The sequence below is a fragment of the Apis cerana genome, linkage group LG16 (genome assembly GCF_029169275.1).
Source record: "Apis cerana isolate GH-2021 linkage group LG16, AcerK_1.0, whole genome shotgun sequence".
Taxonomy (NCBI): Eukaryota; Metazoa; Arthropoda; class Insecta; order Hymenoptera; family Apidae; genus Apis; species Apis cerana.
This window is the reverse complement of record NC_083867.1, coordinates 6,763,270-6,787,028: the sequence shown is the minus strand read 5'-3', so window position 1 is coordinate 6,787,028 and position 23,759 is coordinate 6,763,270. Positions and strand designations below refer to the sequence as shown.

Below are 23,759 nucleotides of genomic sequence, written 5' to 3'. Positions count from 1 at the left end.
TTTATATATATAATACGTATGTAGGAGGGAAGAGAAGAAATGATAGGATGAAATTATTCGAAAGATTGAAATTTTCCCGTTCAACTTTTTCCAGTTGACCATACGAGTTTCGGACGTGAACGACAATGCGCCGAAATTTGAATTGCCCGATTACCAAGCCCATAACGTGGACGAAGATATATCGTTGGGGACGAGCATACTGAAAGTGAAAGCGACCGACGCGGATTCCGGTGCAAACGCGGAAATAGAGTATCTGGTGTCGGACGACCACTTCAGCGTGGACTCGAGCGGGATCATAGTTAACAATAAGCAGCTCGACGCGGATAACAACAATGCTTATTACGAATTCGTTGTCACCGCCAGGGACAAAGGTAAATAAAAGGCCTTTCCTTCGTCGTTATTCACACTGCGCTTTATCGCTGTTCGGGATTTAAATTGGCATGGTTGGTCGATTCGAAAGCTCGTCTCGAGGCTGGTGTGATCAGCGAGGCTAATTTTCCAGGGGAACCGCCGAAAACGGGGACGGCGACGGTGCGCATATACACGAAGAACAAGAACGACGAGGAGCCAAAGTTCTCCCAGCAGGTGTACACGCCGAACGTGGACGAGAACGCGGGGCCGAACACGCTCGTCACAACGGTGGTCGCCTCTGACAAGGACGGGGACAACGTTCGCTTTCGATTCGTCGGCGGTAACACGACATCGGGCCAGTTCGTGATCGAGGAGATCACCGGTGTGATTCGCCTTCACGGGAAAGCGATCTCTTTGGACAGGGACAAGTACGAGTTGAACGTGACAGCCCTCGACGACGGTGCTTGTTGCCCCAACGGGGAGACCACCACCCATACCAGCACCGCTGTCGTCGTCGTATTCATCACCGACGTGAACGATAACAAACCGGTGTTCAAGGATTGCAGCATGTACAATCCGAAGGTGGAAGAAGGCGCGCCCAACGGCAGCACCGTGATCAAAGTTCAGGCTACGGACGAAGACAAGGGCGTGAACGGGCAAGTGAAATATTCGATCGTTCAACAACCCAATCAGAAGGGAACCAAGTTCACCGTTGACGAGGAAACTGGCCAAGTTTTGACGAATAAGGTATTTCCTTCGAAGAAACAACAAATTTTCTTCAACCAATACTTCAACCAGACCGAGATGTTTTTCGTCCCCCGTTACTAATCTCCTCCAATTTCTCTCTTTCTTTTTTTTCCAAAAAGTCGTTTCGATCGATTAGACGAAAAGATGGTAAAATCGTGTCGATATTTTCAGGTATTCGATCGCGAAGGAGACGATGGTAAATTTGTATCCGTTACCGTGAAAGCAACGGATCAAGGTGAACCTTCCTTGGAAGGTGTTTGCTCGTTCACCGTTGAAATCACCGATGTCAACGATAACCCGCCGTTGTTCGATCGTCAGGTGAGTAGAATCCTTTTTATCCTGCCTTATATACTTCGCGAGAAAGAAATTTCGAAGGAGAGAACGTTTCGCATCGATATCATCCCCGCTCGATACCGAGATGTAAAAGACTTTAAAGTATACGAATGTTATTCGAGCGTGACCCATTTTCCCTCTCCCCTAAAAATGCGTACGTCGATATAATAGTAAAAAATCGTTGACCTACTGCAACACGTGACGAGCGTTCGTGCTAGATTAGTAAGCCAGATGCACGAACTAGGATTACAAAGGGAAAGCATTTTAAAGAGGAGTTGTTTGGATGACGTTTCACGCGAAAGTTGTCTCTATGTACGTTCCAATCGATCGCTTTTTAATAAGCATCGTTATCAACGAATCGTATATTTATGTTTTGGAAAATATCTTTTGTCAAGTTTTGATCGCCTTCTCGAGTCAGTCAATTTTTATCTGGTTAAAGGGTAGGTTAAAGTGAGAGGCTGATGCATGCCGAGTTTCGTAGCATGGCATTCGATAATGCGTGTACGTTTGACCTTTCGTTTCATTTGCATTCGTATCGCGTCTCATTTCGACAATTTCCTGATATTCATCGTCGAAGCGAAAATAGCGAACAAAGAGGCGGTGATGGGAGGGGAATTTCGTAACGGTTGTATCGCGGCATTTGATGCCCTTTGAAATTCAACCGGTGAATGTGGGAATGCATAAAGGGGATACGTTTGAAAGAAATGCAAAAGATGCTCGACCGAGTCATTTTCAACTTTGTGCGCGAACATTGTACGGAATAAATTAACAATTTTGGAAACAAAGGAGGAGACGGAGAGGATCTTTCCTTGTGGCTCGCGCATCATTCGTTCCACCATATGTCATCTTTTTCTTCTTTTCTCGAATCCTTTCTCGTTGCGAAACAGTCGTTCGTTTTCCTTTTTTAATCTAATCATTTTTCATTCATACATATATATATATAGAGGAAGAGAATCCATAAATAAATTCTCGTTTATTTTCAGCGATACGTAGAGAATGTAAAACAAGATGCCAGTATCGGAACGAACATTCTCAGAGTATCGGCATCGGACGAGGATGCCGATAATAACGGTGCCATAACATACTCGTTGAGCTCTCCGAACAATGACCAAGGATTGGAGTACTTTGAGATCCAACCAGAATCTGGTTGGATCGTCTTAAAGAAGCCTCTAGACGTGAGTATCATCCTATCGATGATAATTTACATATACGACTCTCTTTAGCAGTAACAACAAAACGATAGTTCTCTAGGAGGATCGCAACTGTGTGTTCTCGGCCGAGAAACATCCGGTTCTTCGAATCGTCTGCCCGAATCGTCGCCACCTTGTCTAAACGTTTTTACGACGTCGATTACGATCGTCGTAACGAGTTGGTTAAAAATAAAAAGAAAAGAAAAAGAAAAAAAAAACGCGAAGAAATCGTCAACGAAGAACCGATTAACGAGCCGAGAATGCACGTTGCGTTCTTGCGAAAAATATTCTTATGCCCAAATTTACATAAGTATATACGCTCGCGTGTATACGTACTTGTTACAGCACTTATACGCGCGTGTGTATATTAAAAAATATATATATATATATATATGTGTGTGTGTAATATATACACACACACATATATGTATACACACATATTTCTAAATTATATACGAATACAAAAGTTGAGTGTACACCTTCTGCCGATATATACATATATATCTCTATATATTGTACGTTTTTTACGTTGACTTACGTTATTTAACACGAATCCGTTTTGTTGCTGATCGGATAACTTGTATAATATTAATATACGTTTTGGTCGGCAATTATTTCTCTATAATTATCACTAATATGCAACGAAATGAGTTTCCTTTTTACGGCACATGTATAGAACTTTTTAATTCCCATTGATATGCACAATGTGTTCACTATGGTAAATACTTAGCTATGCCTGATTTCCTTCAAACGCTTCATGTACCTGAATCGATCGACCGTTCGGGCTATTTTTGCAACAGAACACTCTCTCTCTGTCTCTCTCATTCTTTCTATCGAGAACATGCTCGCGGCGCGAGTACCTTTTTAAACAAGTTCCAATCGAGCTATCGAACACACCTCTTGTCTCCAACGTTTTTTTTTTTTTTTTTTTATATTCATCGCCGCGTATCCGTCGACCAACGTTCATATATATATATATTTTCTTTTTTTTCCCTTGTTTTTCATATAACGTACATTTTGTTCCTTCTCGAATCTATTCCGTTCGATCTGTTTCTTTTTTTCTGTTGTTCCTTCAACGCGTTGCTTCGGGCAAAATCGGGAAAAACTTTCGATTTTTCTGAAAAGTCTTGGAAGAATTTTTTCTCATTTTTTTTTCAAATTCTCCTTTCGTTCCCGATGTTATACGTTCGTTGGAATATTAAAAAAAAAAAAAGAAAAAAGAAAAAACTAAATAATAAAAGAAAAAGTAAAATACAAAATAAAAACGAAATAAATCGCGTTCAATCAAGATCGCGTTTTCGAGATTCGCGTATCGGGCAAAACGATCCGTGATAAACGAGCGTGTGCACTTTTTATTTTCCAACCTTAGCCAAGGAGAAAGATTGTTTCTGCGTGTTTCTTTCTTTTTTTTTTTTTTTTTCCTTTCTTTCTTTATATCTCTCATACTACTACTCTACTTTCTTTTTTCGTTTTGTGTTCTCTCTCTTTTTTTTGTATAACGCGTGATACAGAGAGCCGCGGAAGAAACGACACCGGGAAGGAAACGAACGAACAAACAGAGCAAAAGGAAGGGAAACGAACGAGACCCAACTCTTTTTAATTACCTCTTAATTAATTCTCCTTAACTTAAAATACTAATGTGAATGTTTTTCAAAAGGGAAGTGATGTTTTTTGAACTTCCAGGAGCAGGTGGGAACGACATTTTTTGAGCCCCACGTACGGTGTACTTCAACCTCTACGCATTTTGTGGTGCATCAGACATAAACAATTTTTGAAAAATGCTTGCAATATTTTATATGAATGTGTTTTTGATTCCTTTACAGGAACGGATCTCGCTCTCGCTCCTAAACCCTTCCTCTCTGATAATCTCTCTCTCTCTCTTTCTCTCTCTCTCTCTATATATATATATATTTCTCTCTCTCCTTCCCAATTCTCTCTATTTCTTTGTTTCCGTTTCTCGTATGATTTCTCTTATTTTTTTTTTTTTTTTTTTTTTTTTTTTAACTACCATCCATCTTTCCATCTAAATTTTCTCTTATTTCCGTTTGTTTTTCTTGCATTTTGCTTTCTATATAAGATTCGTGAAAAATATATTTTCTTTTTGTCTTTTGACTTTAGCGAATATTTGTATACGAACGAAATCGGACGAAAAAGAGATATTTTTTAACGTTTGCATTTTGTTGTTTGTCAAAAGGAAAAAAAAAAAAAAAAGAAAAAAAAAACGAACGCTTTTTGTACTTTTGCGTTCTCCGGTAACGGAGCAATTCTTTTGCTTTTCTTTCTCGTGTTCTTTTGCATTTTGTATTTTTCCCGTCAAATTTTTCTCTTTAGTCCCTCCGACTCGTTTCCCTACTTTCATCCTCTTTCATCCGTGTTTCCCGCAAACCACGACGTGACTGACAATGAGCCAAAAAAAAAACCGGAAAAAAGAAACGAGAGACATTTTTTGCCGAGAGCGCAATAACGAATAATACCGTAAGAAATCCATCCGTGGTGTGACATTTTTTCTTCTGTGATTGGGGCGGCATACCACTGTCGTAACAGACAAAAAAAAAAAAAATACGGAATAATGCAGATCTAAAAAAAAACACACGATGCAACGTAACGAAAAAACAAAACAAAACAAAACAAAACAAAAAAAAAACTAATATATAACATAATAAAAATACAAAACGGTAAAAACGTCCATCGGTTTTTGAGTGTCGTTAAAACGAAAGAATCAGACGAGGGGTCGTCATAATTTTTTTTTTTTTTCCTTCTCTCTGTAACTCCGGTCACCCTCCAAATCTATCCTCTCCGACCCACGAGCTCTTCTCTTCTAATTCAATTTCTTACTTTCTTACTCTATTTTTTTTTTATTCACTTCTCTCTCTCTCTCTTACTCTCTTTCTCTTTCTTTTTTCTCTCAGTCTATCTCTCTATCTCTATTTCTCGATCTGATTCTTCTTCTTTTTTTTTTTTTTTTTTTTCTTTACTCACGTCACCCTGTTCCTCCTGATGCCTCTTTAAACGCATTCTTGCTTGCATGCAAATGCCTGCATTGGTTGATTTCGTAAAGGAACTAATTTGAATTTCTTATTGTTTATGTTTGTGTTCATTGCACCATTTACTTTCTTCGGATTTGATGATGACAAAAAAAAAAGGGCTGTTTTCCAGTAAGTAGGAACTACATTCTTGTGTTTCACACTTTGCATCGAGAACACCGTGAAAATGGGTGGTATAACGTGATAAGAGATCACTGTTATACCGGCGCAAGAAAAAAAGCAGAAAAAAAAAATATGAAACACGGAAAAAAAAAGACAAAAGAAAGTGAAAAAAATAATAATAATAATAATAATTAAGTACGGGTATTCGTTGTAACTTGATCGTTGCAACGTATTTACGTTTTCATATTATTCAAATGTTATTCGATCGATCATTTTTTCGATTATTTTCGTTCACTTGTGTTATTCTTATTCTATGATTATTAATTGTCACTCGGAGACGTCACTCTGTTTCTTTTTTTTTTGTATCGCTCTCTCTTTATCTCTCTTTCCGTCTCTCTTTCTATCTCTCTGTCTCTCTTTCTCTCTTCTCTATCTCCGTCGATTCGATCGATTTCTTTTTTTTCTTCCTTTTTTTTTTTTTATTTATTTATTTATTTATTTTTATCTATTATAACTTCATCAAGCGCGATTACGTACGTTTTTTTCTATCTTCATTTTCGTTTCGGTTTCGATTTCGGTTCGATCTGATTGTTACTTTTCCGTGATTTTTATTCGCGCTTTTTGTTCATTTTTTTCTTGTTATCCTAGTCTCGAGTGTATCCGTAGGGGAAGGATCAAATCTTTTTTTCGATCAAATCTCATTGCCGATAACGGGTTTGAAACTAGTCTTCTTTCAGTTATATTTTTTTCTCTCTCTAAATATCAAGAATTTCTATTTATACACACATGTATTTTACTACAAATTTTTTAAGCTATTTGTGGATATTTCTTTCTTTACAATGTTTGTATTATCATCGATATTACCATCGATATGTGCGAAAATGTGCGTAAAGAAAAATAATCGTTATCGGCACGAGGAGGTTATTTAAATTTTCCGAGATTATTTATTTATTTTTCTTCGTTATACGGGGAAAATACTAGGTAAGTATGAAATTTCTTATAGAGATTAATTACGCGAAAGTATGAAACGTGGAACAAGGTAAAAAGATCGATGTTACGTTAAAACTGACTCGATAATGACAGAAAGTTTTCAGGTTAATCACAGATTGGCTGACGCGTGGGAAGATTACCTCTAAAACGAGTAAAGAAAGAGGCGTAGAACGATTCAAAATGAAAAAGAAACGGATCCTCTCGAGACTACACGGTCCTTCGCTCTTTTCTATCTCTTTCGTTTCGTTTTACGAATTAAGCGATACCCTTCGGGTCCCTGGCGACCCACTCCGCGCTCGCCACCGAGTGACTTATCTCTCTCTCGTAAACGTCAACCAAAAACAATAAAAAAAAATTATATACGTACGTATGTATATAAAAAAAAAAAAAAAAAAAAAAAAAAAAAAGGGAAAAAAAAATCGAAAACAGCTGAAAGAAAAATTCAAGGAAAAAAAAAAAAAAAGAAACAGAAAAAAAACGAAATAAAAATAAATAAAAATACAAAAAATCCGCCAACAACAATCTCGAAAAAAATGTCCTGTGAGTTGACGGCCCAATGTTTTGCCACTAGCGTGACAGCTATCGCCTGCGAGTACGGGCCTCCGACAGAGGGATGCAAGTGTTGCACGCAGACGTGGACGTTGAGTTAGACGTCGTAGACAGAAACAATAAACCACCTGTGTGGGATGCGAATGTATACGGCCCCATTCACATCAAAGAAAATGTCACAGTGGGTACTGTAGTGACGTCGGTGAAAGCCAGGTTTGTATGCCACGACATGACCGAGACAAGACACGTGACATGCCGTGCCGTGCCATGCAGTGCTAACTCCCATTTTTTTAAATCTCACTCTTTCTCTCTTTCTCTCTCTCTCTCTCCTCTCTCTTTCTTTCTCTCTCTCTTCGTTCTCTTCGTTTTCTTTTCTCGTTCTCTTTTATTTTTCCATTCTTTTTCACACCACGTTTCGTCTGATATCGATTTCTTTCATCATCCATGTTCACCCCTCTATTTATCATCAGCTTCACTCGTTTTTACGCGTCTCTACGAATCGGTTACGTATCGTTGCCTCTATGTACATTTTGATTTTCATGTGTATCCTTGGTTCGTTATTTGTTACGCTATTTCCCATTTATTTCTATTCGTATACTTACATGATGTATTTTACGGGAGAGGAAGCATGTATGGTTAAGCGCGGCGCGGTAGATCGCTGATTGGTCGGACACTCCTACTACTACTACTACTACTACTACTACTACTACTACTACTACTACTACTACTACTACTACTACTACTACTATTACTATTACTACTACTACTACTACTACTACTACTACTACTACTACTACTACTACTACTACTACTATTACTACTACTACTACTACTACTACTACTACTATTACTACTACTACTACTGCTACTACTACTACTACTACTACTACTACTACTACTACTATTACTACTACTACTATTACTACTACTACTACTACTACTACTACTAGTACTACTACTACTATTATTACTACTACTATTACTATTACTATTACTACTACTACTACTATTACCATTACTACTACTACTACTACTACTATTACCATTACTACTACTACTAATATTATTACTACTACTACTACTTACCTACTTACTTACTACTGTTACTACTACTACTACTTACCTACTTACTACTGTTACTTATACAACTACTACTACCATTACTATACTATTACCACTACTATCTATCCCTTACTTACGTTAATTGTTATCACTCGTCGAAGCCGAATTTCTAGATATCGGCCTCCTGGATCCGAGGTAGATCGATACTAAAGAAACGCGATCGTCACTTGGACGACGAGAGGATCGAACGGGAATTCGCAAGAAATCCGGAGGAAGGATCGAGGACGAGGAGAGTCGAGAGGCTCGGCTTCGACGAGCTTTAGCGGAAAACATCCCTAGATGTGTGTACGAGTTCGGAAAACCGGATGCCGGATTGTCCTTAGCGCGATGATCCGTATAATATAGGGTAGGCTGAGGATGATGCGTACCGAGGTCCCTTCGATAAACAAAATTTCCCCTTTTTCTCTTGTTCACGAGGTGCAGTTGACGAACAGACAGACGCAGGTGCGGAGGCAGGGATCAGCGATCACCTGTGTACAGCTGTGTTCGGCACGTTCAGCTTCCTGCTGCCGCCTAGCCCCGCTTTGCTTAGAATGTAATCGCGCTAATGTAAAAAAAAAAAAAAAAAAGAAAAAAAAGAAAAAGAAAAGGTAGAGCGGTGTAAAGCGGCTACCGGAGATACCGGACACTCCATGTCATGACTTTGCGTCCGGGAATAATTGGTCCACAGGTGGACGAGGAATCTAGGGACGAGATGAGACACGATGAGAGCAGGCCAGCTACACCAGGGTGTGAGCGCTAATATGGCAGAGTGCGGGAAGAGATGCGAAATACGGGAGAGAGAGAAACACGGTTTGGAGATGGAGAGAGAGCGAGACGACACGATGAGAGAGGTCCTCCTCCGTGTACTCCTCCCGGAAAAAAAAAAAAATACTCACTGCCACGAGTCATTACGACTGACTTACTAACGCCATTTGTTTTTTGTTCCCGTTTGTTATGTACACGCGGTCTGGTGTAGCGTGAGATGTACAAGCTGGAGGCGATGGCCCAAGACAAGGGCTTCCCGCCCTTGTCGCGAACGGTGGAAGTACAGATTGACGTTGTGGACCGTGCGAATAATCCACCCGTGTGGGACCATATAGTGTATGGGCCGATCTACTGTAAAGAGAACATGGCCGTTGGGGCTAAAGTTGTGTCTGTTAAAGCCAGGTCTGTCACACTGTTAATGCTCCGTGCGGCTCTGCACGAACCCGCCCTGCACGCAATCTCGTGGCAGTATTGTTCTTGTGCACGTTAATTGATATTGTGTACGATTCCATACACACGCATCTACACACATTCACATGTACACGTACACATAAATACATACACGTACGTCGGTCGAATGGTTAACGATGGGCTGGACGGGCTACGCGCGCTTTCCGTCGCACCATGCGATCATTGCTCGATCGAGAACCGTGACTCGAACTAAAAATTTTTACTCGCGATCGTATCGCGCCTTTTTTCGTAAATTCCCCCCTCCCCGGTTCAAGCCCAGTTGATTTCCAATGATTGGTTCCCGACGATTGGTCAGAATCTTGAATGGATTATAGCCGTCTGGACAAAATTGTCTTGAAACCGTTGAAAACTTCCTAGTAGTGGTAGAAGCTGCATATTAAACCGCTGAACCGAGTATACGAATATACAAATGACGATGTTGGTATAGATCGTTGGTATAGAAAGCTACAGGAATATTACAGTATTTTGATATATTTATACCGCTGCATGCATTACGTTCGATTCCGGCATTTCAAGACCTCCAACGTTTCCAGCCATTTAAGATTCTCTCTCACCAGGTGGAACCGTTATCGAAACGGTGTCCATCGGAACAATGGGGGACGCCCATCGTTACACGTGACGACCCGACGAACACGAGCACAGATGCATACACGTCAGGTGGTGAGCACGAGTATTCGTTTGAACGGAAAAAACAAAAAAAAAAAAAAACAAAAATGAAAGAAAGAAGAAAATATGGGGGAATAAAGCGAGCAGTTCATTTGCCAAAGCTCGTTCGCGTTGCTGTAATTCGCACGAGCCGCGCGTATTGTGCGCTGAACCGAAGCGTTCCGTTCGCTCCGATCTCCAATATACATATATATATATATGTACGAATTTGATAAACGGCAATTTCGACGAGTTGTATTAGAAAATACGGGCTCGTTCCGTCGAATAAAATTACTTTCCACGCGAATCGATCACGTTTCGTTGCATCGCGAGGAATGTATCTTGCATCTTGTTTTCCATCTAAAATATATTTCGTCGTTTGTTGGAATAGCGTTTACGCTTACTTGGGTCGGAAATTATACTGATAGCGAGCGTACGGTAATTGCTTATCCGTTTGAACGGTAGGAAGTTTCATTAGAAGTTGGGATTAAAATTACAAATTACAACTTTGAATAATCTTCGATCGAATTAATAATTAGTTGTAAGAATGTACGAGATTGAAGCGAACCACGAGTGAGAAGCGAACTTGGAGATTCAAAAGTATAATTGCAGAAAGGTGCGTATACGTAAGGCAAATATTGCGATTTCGATTACGATTTGTCGAATACGAACGCTTCTTTTCTTTCTCTCGTGGACACAATTTTGGAAATACGTCGATAATGAAAATTGGGGGGGTTGTTCCACGTTATATACGGTTTTGAAGCGGAACGTCCCCGAAACATATGGACTTCCGGCACGAACGGATAGGTTAATTGCGTATGCATTTGAACCAGATGCCGTGACCACGTGCTGCTGCCGGTGCAGTAAAAGAGGCGATATGAACGTGGTTACTCGCGTGTAACGTCACGCGATCGCTCGAATGTCAAACGCGTGCCAATTTCTTCTCTGATACGTTTGCGGTACGGGCAACAGATGGATGCACGATGCTTTGTTACGTCCCATATACGTTTGTACACGGATGCCAATTTTCTGTATCTATATTTGATCGTGCGTCCCGACACTTGTTATTTCCTCGTTACGAATTATGATACCCGCCTAACGAGCTTTTTTCTCTCTCTCTTTCTTACTTTCGTCTTCGAATTGTTTTTTTTTTTTTTCTGAAAAATCAATTTACGAAACAAGAAATTTTCCTTAGCAAAGTATCGATCGGTGAGAAATAACTTTATTCGACGAATTTCGCTCCGAACCGACATCTCGCGGAAACGTGACAAATCTATTTACGTGGAACGTAATAAACGCGGAACGTTTGAACTTAACTCGCGAAGTGTAAGGGTTTTGCTCGCGCATCATCGAGAGATCCGCGTCGCGACGAAACGCATCTGTCGTTGGAAAGATGGTTGGGTCGGAGAAAAGCGACGTAGTAGTAATCGATGGAGGAGGGGTTAATCGACGGAAGACTCGAAAGCGACGGATCAACGCAATCGGGTAGGCGCACACGGCGCGCTCGAAGGGGTAAGCGAATATTCGCGGAAGTCACATTCGTTCTAGCGATTATCCAGGTAATCGCGGAATCGGGATTATAGCAGACTCATACAATTAGTGTGTGTGTGCCGTAAATATTTTTTGGGCATGCGTTTTACAAATAGATGCTTCCCTCAGACGTTGGTAAATACATTTTTTTTTTCTTATTTTTCGATTGATTTCATTCATTCCGGTTGAAACGTGACTCCCCATATTTTCCGTTCTCTTCTCCACCGTTATACTCCTCTGTTCTCGTTTTCTTTGCGTTCTTTCTCTCTCTTTCTCTCTCTCTCTCTCTTTCTTCTCTCTCTTTGGTAACTGTTTTTCATGCACCGGATTGGCTTTTTTCAAAATTTTTTCAACCTCACATTGTTTTCGTCTACTACGTTTTTCGAATTCACCGTCGTGCCAATCTTCAACGAGGTGACGTCGAGATGACGACACGTCGTTAATAATTAATCTCGATATATCGACAATAGAGAAGAAGAAGAAGAAAAAAAAGATAATTTTGATAAGTCGCGTCGCCGCGTTGTCTAAGCATCATTTTTGCGTTCTCTCCGACCTTTTTCCTTTTTTTTACAATTTGTTGCGAGATTTGCATCAAGTATAGATCGTCGATATATATATATATATACATTTTATACATACGTATTGTACATTACGTGAATGCCGTATTAATTTTTGGGCATGTTTCGTCAGTTGCTTATCTGCGGTAGGTCATACCGTGTATTGTTCTGGAAAATGATCCGTTACTTTTGTTTTCTTTTTCTCTCTCTCTATCCTCACATTCCCCACCCTTTTCGCCTCGGTTTATCATTTGGTCATCCATATTTTACGTTCGAGCGATCTCTTTTCTTTTTTTTTTTTCTTTTCTTTTTTTCTTTTTTTTCAATTTTTCATTTTCTTTCGAGAGCGTAGTGTGTTCTCGTAGTGGTTTTTGCCGGTCAGATATTTTTGCGCCAGTCGTGCGACAAAGCTGAATAACGATTAGACTTTGAGACATCCTTAGTTAGAGCATCTCTCGGAATTATACGTAATTATACGTACGGATTACGTACGTGGATCGAAAGTGACGAGTTCGATTCGAATGGCTCCAGAATATTTAGCTTCCAGATATGAAATAAAAAGAAAGAAAAGAAAAATAAAGAAAAAAGAAAAGAAAAGAAAAGAAACGAAAAAGAAGGGAAAAGAAAGGGATGTAAGAGGAAGAAAAAGAAGCGAATCCTACGAACTCCACGCGAGATTGCGCTCGAGGAGTCGAAATTGGAAACGGTGTCGTACGTGAAGGACAAGTTTGCCGAAACAAAGGCGAAAACGATGAATGAGATTTCTCTTTCGCTTCTCAAATATGCTGCTATTAACGATGATCACGCTGATTACACGACTGCCAAAGAAATGAAAAAAGCGAAAACGAGTAACAAACACCGCGCACCATGGTTGGGGAACGATGAAAGAAGCGTTTTTTTTTTTTTTTTTTTATTAGACGTAACGGAAAAAACAGGTTCACGCTGTGTCTTTGTCGTTGATATTTGTATTTATTCGCTTTATCGCTATCTGTAAGAGGGTTTTACACACGATACAACAGTGCACACACATAGAAACGAGGTGAGGGGTCACGCTTGAAAACCATTAACGTCGTCACGTTCGAATATTCATTTTCTAACATTTTTTTTTCTCTCTCTCTTTCTCTCTCCTTTTCTTCTGCATCCGTTAGACCTTTAGAGTTCGATCATTTGGGTTCTTGCGAGAACTTTTACGAGGCGAGAAAGGAGGAAATGAAGTTTTTTTTCCCCCACCCCCCTCCTCGTGCTTTTAATCGAGAATGTAATATAAGCTCGAGTAATTAAATATTTTTCTTTCGCCTCTCAATTTTTTTACATCTACAACTTTGATTCGTCGAATTGTAACGGAATGTTCCGCTCGATGTTAATCTCGTTTCATTTTATCGATTGGTGTATTATTAAAAATTCACTCGTAGTATTTTTAATCCCATCGGTTCACGGATGAAAACTAATCCTTGTTCGGTGAAAAGGATTAAACGAGAAGCTTAAATTCGAGGTTAATCTCCCAAGAGAAATTAAAGATTTTTATTCCGAAGAGAAAAAGATTGGTAAATTTAAATTACGTTAACTGTATAATATTGAAAATAATTATATATAATTTCGAAATAATTATCTCCGTTCCTAAACTTATTTTCCAAATTTACATTTTTTTTTTTCACGCGATGTAACAACCGCAATATTCACGATTATCGGAAAGCGTTCCAATTTTTCGACGGTTTTTTATCCGTTTGTATCTGTTTGTAATTCACCACGAATCATTTTGTATTCACAATTTTCGTTTTCCAATAGAATCAACGATCTAGCGGATTTCGATAAAAAAATTTTATCGAAACCATATACGCGACTCTCTCTCTCTCTTTCTCTCTTTCTCATTTTTATTTTACGCGGGAAATTCAATAGCGAACAAACGATAGTTGTTTAAAGCTATGAATAAATTTCAATCATATTTTGTAATGGAAATGAAATTATGCTACGAAACTGTACAATCTTGTTTCGTCGAATGTGGTGGCAATCTACTTTATGATTCTACGTTTCGCCATAAATAAGCACCATTATCCAAGCTATATTTTCAATTTATGATCGGTTTATGCGTAAACGCGAAATCGTTTCATTTTCTATTGTTAAATTGAACGAGTTTGAAAATTTTCGAAACACGTTCGAAAATCGCGCTAAAACCTATAGAAATACAGGCCAAAAACCGTGAAAACATTCGAAGCGAAAGAAGGCAGAAAAACTGAAGAGCAATTACGCGTTCAATTTCCTCTTCAACAATTCGTTTCCAATTTCTCTCGATCGAAGAAAATTTCACGAAAGAAGTTTATCCGCCTTCGATAAAACAGGGAGGGGGGGAAAAACGAAGCATCGTCTTACCTCATTTCCTCCAAACGTACGAAATTCATTTTCGAATCGAAATTATTACTCGCATTAAAGAAAAGAAATTATATATCGGCATTAAATTCAAATTTCTTTCCTCGAGCGGGCCCCGTTTTGCGAATATTCTTCTTTCTCTGTTCGTCGTTTACATCGAGTCGTGCAACAAACGCTTTGGCCTCGTCTAATCGCTCGAAAGTCGTATAACAACGGCGCGTGGCTCGTTTCCATCGAACCGTATCGGATGATTCCGCGCAGAATATTCGATCGCCGTTTGTCAAGACAGAAGCGTTCCCTACTTCCTTCGTCGATCGAACGTGTTCCAATTGACGAACGGTGCTATTAATTTCGGGGCCTTTGAGCGATCGAGACGTACGCGTCTAACGGATGACGTTGAACACAACCGTACGGGAAACGATAATGATCGGTGATTGCGCGGATGTTGGCCAATTTATTGGAGCAGCAGCTTTTCCGCGTTGGTGATTCGGAGGATTCGATTTAATCCCCGGAGATAATATCCCCTTTTTCTTTCATTTTATTTCTATAGAGAAGAAAGAAGAAAATGATAAAACTCGATCGATAAAAAGTCGATAAGTTAAATACGAACGGAACGCGAAACGAAATACCGCGTGTTAATAACGATATATAAAGCAAAAGGGAGGAGCGCACGCTTTTATACGAGGGGACTTTTATGTTTTAAAAAAGTTTCGGTAACATTTTGCGGGGATACGTGTTAAAAGCACGTGTACGGGTATATATTTTTTCATAAGTGAAAGAGCCTTGTTAAATGTGAAACGTGACACGCATAATCGAGTATTTCACGACGACGACCCCCCTATCGATCTCGCACTTTCGACTCGGAGCACTCTCGCGTATTTTATATCCGCGCCTCGATAAAATAATAGCGTATCTATGAAATTACACTTTTAATCCGAAAAGTCGTGGGATATTTTTACGTAATGCGCAAATCGATGGTTTGAAAATCGTTATCGGGGATATGATTTACTCCGATAACTTGGCCGCTTTCGAATATAACACTTGACTCGCTGTTTAAAGAGCGTCGGTTGTTGCTTTTTTATATAGTGGTTGGTTCGATCAAATAAATTCGAATTTCACGAAACGAGAAAACGAGGATTCATTCGCCGCGAAAGCATTCCTCGCTCATGTAAAATTATTTTCACCAACTTTCTATTCTCGACACGTGACAACGCAGCGTGACACCCTCTAACCAAGCTACTCGTAGGAAAGCTAGTAGATGGGAATAAGGGATGTGTAGCTGTACAACTAACGACACGAGACTTGAGAACGCTTTCCGCATCCGTGGTGTACCAGCGAGGGTATGGACAACCTAACACATTTTAGTATCTAAAACGCGCCAGAAACGGAAAAGACAGGCGACGACGGGAAGTGCATATGCGCGTTAGATAAAATCAATTAGCTAAAATCTAGTTCGTATCGCAGCTAAGCCGACGTATCTGTGGTTCATCCTGTTGGTGGGATGATGTTCCATTTGGTTGATAAAAAGGAATGAAAAAATGAAATAAAAAAAAAAGGAAAGAAAAAAAAGAAAGGAAGGAAGAGAAAAGAAAAAAAGAAAGAAAAAATAAGGAAAGAAATAAAGGGAAGAGAAAAAGCAAGAAAGGAAATATAATTGGGATGATATTCACGATACGAATCGATACGAATCGCATGACGAGGTCTCGTGACGAGACGAGTAACAGGCTAGCCTCTCTTCTATAGTCGGTAAAAAATATATATCCATAACTTAGCTTTGTACTTTTTCGATATATACATATGTCTACCCTAGGTGATTTCCGTTCTCGTTTCTGTTTCCGTTTCCCGTTTTCCGTTCGTTAATTATCGAACTCCGAAAATGCGGAGGTGATTGGCGAGCCGGCCTCGATTTTGTAACATGTGTGTATGGTGTGTGTGTCGACAGCTCGGGAATCGAGAATAATCCGACGGTGTTTTACCGGCTAATGCCTGGATCCACCGCGCAGACCAACAAGTTTCACACGTTTTACCTTCAGCAACGAGCCGAGAAGTCTGTCACCTGGGCCGACATCAAGGTTAACCATCAGCTGGATTACGAGAGCATAAAGGAGTACAATCTGACTATACGAGTCGAGGTACGTGCTTTCTCTTCCCCCGCAAATTTTCATCCCCCGTTTTCCACCCGTATTTTCTTCCATGTTACGCGTACTTTCGTGTACGCGCTTACGGTTTAATTGAACCGACCCGCCACGAATTTTCCAATCCCAGCCGTGCTTCGCGATGCACCCGACCGAGACAATCTTGGCGAAACTCGTGGTCGCTGATGTTTTTAGTTACCGTCTCGGTGGTACACGCGAGAAAACCGATCCTACATTTCTAACTTTCGCCCAAATTTATCTAACCGTTCTTGCTTCGTTTTCCGTACCGAGTTTCGCTCGCGCCAAGCGAAGTTTGGAGAGACGTCGAAATATTTTGCGGGGAACAACGTATGGCGTAATATTACGTTCGAGGAGAGAAAAAGATTTCTCTTTTCGATTTCTTCTACTCGTTATCCGAGCGCGGAAAGGGGGATAGGGGGATACGGCAGAAATGAAAGATCTAACGATCCATTGCGTGCTTCTTTTGGAGGGTAAAACTGTTCGCGCAGTTTGGCCGATCATAACCGAGAGCGAAATATTCTCAAACACGAGCTATTACGAGATATATATCGATATTGATTTAATTCACTCGTCTCGAGTCAGTTGAATTGAGTTAGAAAAATTGTGAATATTTTAAATATGGAACGATAGGTACGGATATATATATAAGTGAAAAAAAAATTGAAACTTTTTAAATTTTAAATAATTATATTTCAAATTTTGTAATTAAAATAATTGTTGTATTTTAATGAAATTTCCATTCAAAATTTCGATTGTTTTAAACGAATATATAAGATATCGATAAAAAATGAATATTTCAAATTTCGAAACACGTGCAATTCGTACGTCGATTAATTAGTCGAAATTTAAATTTATATATCTCAAATTTCAAAATTTAAAATCGCAGTTATATTTTGTCTCGATTATTAACAATTATAAAATAATCTTTCGTATAACGGAATTCACTTTCTTTAATTTTCTTTCTATTCCAAAATTTTATTCTTCGAATCTATAGATAATACGACGTAAAATGAATTGAGAGGTATAATCGAAGGTATAATTACGTAATAGTTTTTTTTTTCTTTTTTGGAATAACCATAAAACATCGAGTGATATCGAATACGGCTAATAAATTTCACAGCGGGTGTATTCCCTTTCGAAATTGTCGAATAGCTATAAAATATAATCTCCTTAATGAACGATGTTCTTTAATCCATTTAGAAACTGACAACGAAGCAATTTGAAAATCCGCTTACAAACAGTGCCACTATTTTTATTTTTACCCCACTATTTTCCGCGATGATATCTCTCTGCGCAATTATAAAATATATACTCTTTGTCATTTCTATGTTAATTATTCGGTCACCGAGATGACTTTTCTGTCGTTCCACTTGCTTCGTCGAGCCAAGATTCATTTCGAGTTTGCCGAATTAATCAGGATGATGAATTCGCGATGAAATTCGAAAAATATAATAATTATTACCATCCGTGATAAACTGATTTATTTTAAAAATTATCTACATTCGAGATCGGTGGATTGTTTCGATTTAATCTTTCAAGTCCATTCTGTAAAACGAAGAATATTCTTTATATACTCGCGTTTACATTCTTTTTATTTTGTTTCACTGTAATTTCTAAATACTTCAATGAAATACGCTACTTCTTCGTTAGAATCGAAAAAAAGGAATAAAGGAATCGAATAGAAAATTGAAGGTACATCTAAGATAAAATTAATCCTCTTCCGTAGAACAATGGTGCCCAACAACTCGCTTCTGAAGCGACCGTCTATATCGTTCTGGAGGATGTTAACGACGAAATACCTTTGTTCACCGAACGTGAGCAAGAAACTGTACTCGAGGGTGAACCGGTCGGTAGTAAAGTCACTCAAGTCAACGCGATTGATAAGGATGGCACTTTTCCGAACAATCAGGTGAGTTGACAATCCTTTTTTCATTAGTCATTCTACATCATACGATATAATGATTCAATTTCTTCTTTCATTTTTTTAAAACGTTATCGTGCCATAATTTTAAAACAAATTTAATAAACAAAAGTTTTATATTTCATTTTTTTATTCAAAAACTCGTTCAATTAGTTATTATATTTCATAATTTTTTTTTTTTTTTTTGAAAAAAGAAAATTATTATTTTAAATTCGAAATAACAGTAAAATTTTTACGCGATAAACTAGAATTTTATTTTCTTTCTTTTTTTCTTTTTTTAAATCTTTTGTTTCCAATTTTATTTTATTTTTTTGCACGTATTCTATAGAATAGCAAGAATTGGTCGTATATTTTACAGAACAACGATACGAGAAAGTTAATTTTAATTTTACATTCATCGGCAAATTTCGGTCACCAAATCGATTATATTCAATTATTAGCAAACTTCGATGGCCAGTTTTCGGATTATGTTTAATTACACGCTTTGTCTGTTGCTTGCTTTGTGTTGTGCGTATCCGTATACAATATTCAATCGTTAATGCATTAATTACTCGGATATACGATTACTTTAAAATTATTAATTCCTTTACGATTATTTGGAAGAAGATAATTTATTGGATTTTTACATTATTGTCGTATATTAATATTTATGCGATTCATCTTTTGCGAATGTTATCAACACTCGTACTGACTAATACAAATAAAAATTAACGTGAAATTAAAGAAATGTAAATCTTTATATATCGCGACGATACATCATTGAAATCAACTTTTTACCTTTGTCAAAATTGTGTGATCAAAACCCATTCGAGAAATGAATGGAGGAAATCCATTGAAATTATTTTTTGTTTCATATCGATATCTCGATCAGTTGCCGGGATTACGAGGGACTCGAAGTAGATTTAAGGCGTTGCAGCACGATCTATGAATGAAATTCAACGAATGACCTACTTTTTTCCTGGATACACGTACCACGCTGTTTCAGAAATCGCGTCTGCAATTTATCTGGGAGACTTTGAGAGTAGTCAATGAAACGAGATGCGAGTGAAATATTCGAGAAATAAGCGATAAAGATAGAAACGATTAAAAATTATCCTTTTTTTTTTTTTTTTTTTTTACGCGACGATATTTCGGGAATTTTATATCGAGAGAGTTCGAAAAGTGTTTTAAAGGGAAAGGTTTGTTCGTCACACACCGGAATAAATCGATATAAATAAATTTCTATTCAAAGTATATACATTTTAAAAAAAATTTATAACAATTAGAAAAAAGATTTTCATTAAAAATCCATAAAATATACGGTCAATAAAATATTACGGTTAATAAAATGGGATGTAAGAAATAAAACGATATTTTTAAAGTTCTCTTTTTTTATTAAAAATTAAAGCCCGTTTTTTTTAACATTTTTAATCGTTATTTCTAAAATTTTTAAAAATCCATCTTTGTTTTCCCACCGAACGATTTATTTATTTTTTAATCGAAAAATTTATCACGATGCAAGCGTTTGTTTGAAACCGTACGAGAACGAACGGTCAACAAAATTGGTATACCATGACCACTGTCCTCGAGCATTGTTAGCCAACATAAACATTCAATCGAGTAACGAAATACCCTTAGGTTTGTAATTTGCCTCTCGGTTGAATAAACTGGTGGGGAGAAACGCGGAGAAGGACGCGTACGAATTCAAAACAAAACTTTCCTTCGAATTTTCGTACTCGTAGTCGATCTACGTCGTTCGATACGGACGGAACGCCTCGTTTCGGATCTCGAGATTCACCACTCTCGTCTCTCAAATATGGAACGAAGTAAAAAACGATCGATTTTTAATGCTCCCCTCGAAAACCGATACGCCTTCAAATACGAGATAACGAGATAGTAAGATTCGAAAAACAGTAATAAATTTTGATTTGTTCGGACAATGTTTTTCTGAATTTCTGAAATCTTTGTGCCTTTTTTTTCTTTTTCTAATCGCGCGTAGTAAATCCATTTCAAAGAATTCGGATCGTTTTATGAAAAAATAAGCGAAATAAAGGGAGAATGGAAATTTATATTCATACAAAATGCATGAAATGTCGAGGAAGGTATCGAGGATCGATCATTCAATGTCATCGGTTCGAAGGAAGTTTGGAAGGAATCCTATTTTACTTTTGGCAACGCTGCTTTAATTACAATAAAGTAATAAAAAAATTGTTATTCAAACTGGAATGATCGATGCTTTGGAAAAATTTCATGCGAGAAATGTAATATTTAACCTTTGATTTATAATATTTTCAGACACTGTTTCAATTGTTTCTTTGATATTTTCTTATAAATGATGCGATCTCGGTTTTTCCTTTTTCTTTCTTTTTTTTCCCCCCCTCCTACATCAAAGTATGCTATATTACGACGAACGCTATATCAGAATAACGTAGTTGAGTTCTTTCTAATAAATATTATGGCGACGATCGCGAGTAAACGGATATATTATTCCGACCGAAACTTTGTTAATTTCACGCAGTGAAATTGTGTTTGTCGAAGTCGCGGTTGTGATGGAAATACCGTGTAACTTTGTTTCGTCGTGTAACGTCGTTATACTGCAAAATACCATAATTAAATTTAATCGCGCGAACCCCGTCGTGGTATAATTTAAAATGTTGCGCTGTTTCGTTTCGTAGTAACGTGTTACGCGCGAATGTTGCTCGCTACTTTCATAGATGAACACGACTAATCGTATTCATTCGTTTTTCTGTAATTAGGCAAATTTTCCCCACGAAAATGTTATAATTGATCGTATTTTTTTTTTTTTTTAGCATTAAATCTCTTTAACTTGACAAATCGTATATAAATAAAAAGTGGATTTCGTATTTTACATTCAACGGTATTTACGCGCATCTAGGTTGGTTACACGGTGTATTTATTTTCATCGCGGGGAATTAAAAAATTTGTTTCAATTTTAAATTTTATCAAAATCTTATCGTAAATATCGATGTACCAATTGTAATTTCAGGAAAACCGAAATCTTATCCAAGAATTAGTTTATAAATTCATAGAATATTTTGTTTGGAAACTTTCTTATTTCGTGGGAAAAATATTAATTAAAATATAATCCACAATTGCGCATTCGATCATGCAAATAGGATTATCCGTTTAGACTTTTCGTGCACAAATATAATAATTAATTTCATCATTTACGTTCATGATTAATTGAAATCTCCCTCTTAATCAAGTTAATTGATACTTGTTCGAATATTACTATTGCTTCATCGTTTCCAATTTTTTTTTTACTTCCTGTATTTCAATCTTTGAAATTTCTCTATTCTTTCGTCTTCTCTCTCTCTTTCTCTCTCTTGAAAACGTACGAGAATCAATGATTGTAATTTTTTATTTGTTTTTATCGATCTAGCACTCGACAAACACGCTGATTTCTTCCTTCTCGATATTGGTTTTCTCTGGCTTTTTTTTTTATTTTCGTCTTATTCTGTTTCTCGAACGCATATCCTACGTTCTTCGTCGGATTTTTGTTTAAAGCAAAATCTACGAGGTCTGTATGGATTCGTTCTTTTCTTTTTTCTTCTTTTCTCTTTTTCTTTTCTTTTTTTCCGTTGAAATCCCGAGAAATGTCGCGAATATTCAAAGTTACTTCTCGTTCCGAAATTAAAACGAACACGAATGTATGCGAAACAACGTACGTGGAATACGGAACGGTTTGAAATCAGTTGAAAATTATTAATTTAGAAATCGAATTTATTGGGGAACTCGGAGATAAATTATGATTATAATTCCGTCCGTTTTCACTTTGAGAATTTTTATCGATTTTTAGATCGGTAAAATATTAATCCCTATCCTATTACTTTTATATTTTACACAGCTTCGGAGGAATAATATTTTTTTCCTTTTTCGTTCTCCAACAATTTCGAAATTATACAATTTCAACAACACGTTCACGACGCGTTCCTCTGACTCGTATATATGGGCCATGAGCGTATTCCACTCACGTACGTCCACCTGTGACAAATCATATAACTCTTCTCAATCTTGATAAATCATATAACTCTAACTATTTTCACCATCCGTCTACTACTTAATTTCGTTTCCAACGCGAATCCAATCCTGTATACGCGAATGAAAAGTTCATAGAAACGGAGAGGAGGGTTATTTATTTGGTTCGAGGTAATAATTGCGTGTCATAAATTGTTGAGAAGGAAGCGAACTCCGTTAATTGTTTGAAACGGCAGTGTACAACGGCGGAAAATTTGGTTTGCATTTCAGGTCACTTATTACGTGGTGGACAGCGACAGAAACGAAGGAAAGGATTACTTCGAGATTAATCGGGAGACCGGGGAGATCTTCACGAAGGTGATGTTCGATCGGGAGAAGCAAGGAGCGTACGCATTGGAAGTGGAGGCCAGGGACGGTGCACCTTCCGCTAGGCCCAACAGCAACGGCCAGCCGAACTCCGGTACGAGTACATTCCACGATATTTCTTCGCATGCTTTCGATGCCAGTTTTAAAATTCGATCCAAAATACTTTCGTTCGATGTCGAATCTGTTGGGAATTCGAGTATAAAGAGCGGCGGTAAATTTCCAAATTTTGTGTTCTTCCGAATAGAGGAAAATAGTAGGGAAAATATATCTTGCGGAGGTCTGGAAATCAAAGCAGAAGCGAGATACGCTTCTTCGAGTTAAGGCGTCGATGTTGAATTTGAAAATCGATAGCCTTGTTAATGCTTGGTAAAGTGAATCGAGACTTTCTCGAGAATGTAGCGGCAAAGATCCGTGGATTTCGATATCGCACCCCTCTCTCGATGGAAATTTTATACGAGAGATTGATCATAATGCTGTTCTTTCAAGTTGGAAAGATAAAACGATGTTCGAAGGGTCGGTGGAATATATTAGAAAGCTATTACGAAAATTTTAGCCGAGGTTATGAATACTACAATAGTTTCGCGAGCGAAGTTTCT

The 23,759-nt window shown here is 38.0% G+C and overlaps 1 protein-coding gene across 6 annotated transcripts in view; it reads left to right on the top strand.

Moving 5' to 3' along the window:
• Positions 1-23,759, top strand: part of LOC107999759 (neural-cadherin) — a 168,289-nt gene that overhangs the window by 30,537 nt on the left and 113,993 nt on the right. For 3 of the 6 annotated variants that reach the window (XM_062086792.1, XM_062086791.1, XM_062086789.1), the window contains 10 exons: positions 95-371; positions 503-1,098; positions 1,270-1,416; positions 2,415-2,606; positions 4,305-4,370; positions 5,765-5,776; positions 7,329-7,519; positions 16,685-16,874; positions 18,625-18,807; positions 23,068-23,257. In XM_062086792.1, coding sequence (XP_061942776.1) covers positions 95-371; positions 503-1,098; positions 1,270-1,416; positions 2,415-2,606; positions 4,305-4,370; positions 5,765-5,776; positions 7,329-7,519; positions 16,685-16,874; positions 18,625-18,807; positions 23,068-23,257 — 2,044 coding nt within the window. Of the gene's footprint in view, positions 1-94; positions 372-502; positions 1,099-1,269; positions 1,417-2,414; positions 2,607-4,304; positions 4,371-5,764; positions 5,777-7,328; positions 7,520-9,386; positions 9,578-16,684; positions 16,875-18,624; positions 18,808-23,067; positions 23,258-23,759 lie in introns of all 6 variants that reach the window. The other 3 variants (XM_062086790.1, XM_062086795.1, XM_062086794.1) reach the window with 3 other exon arrangements.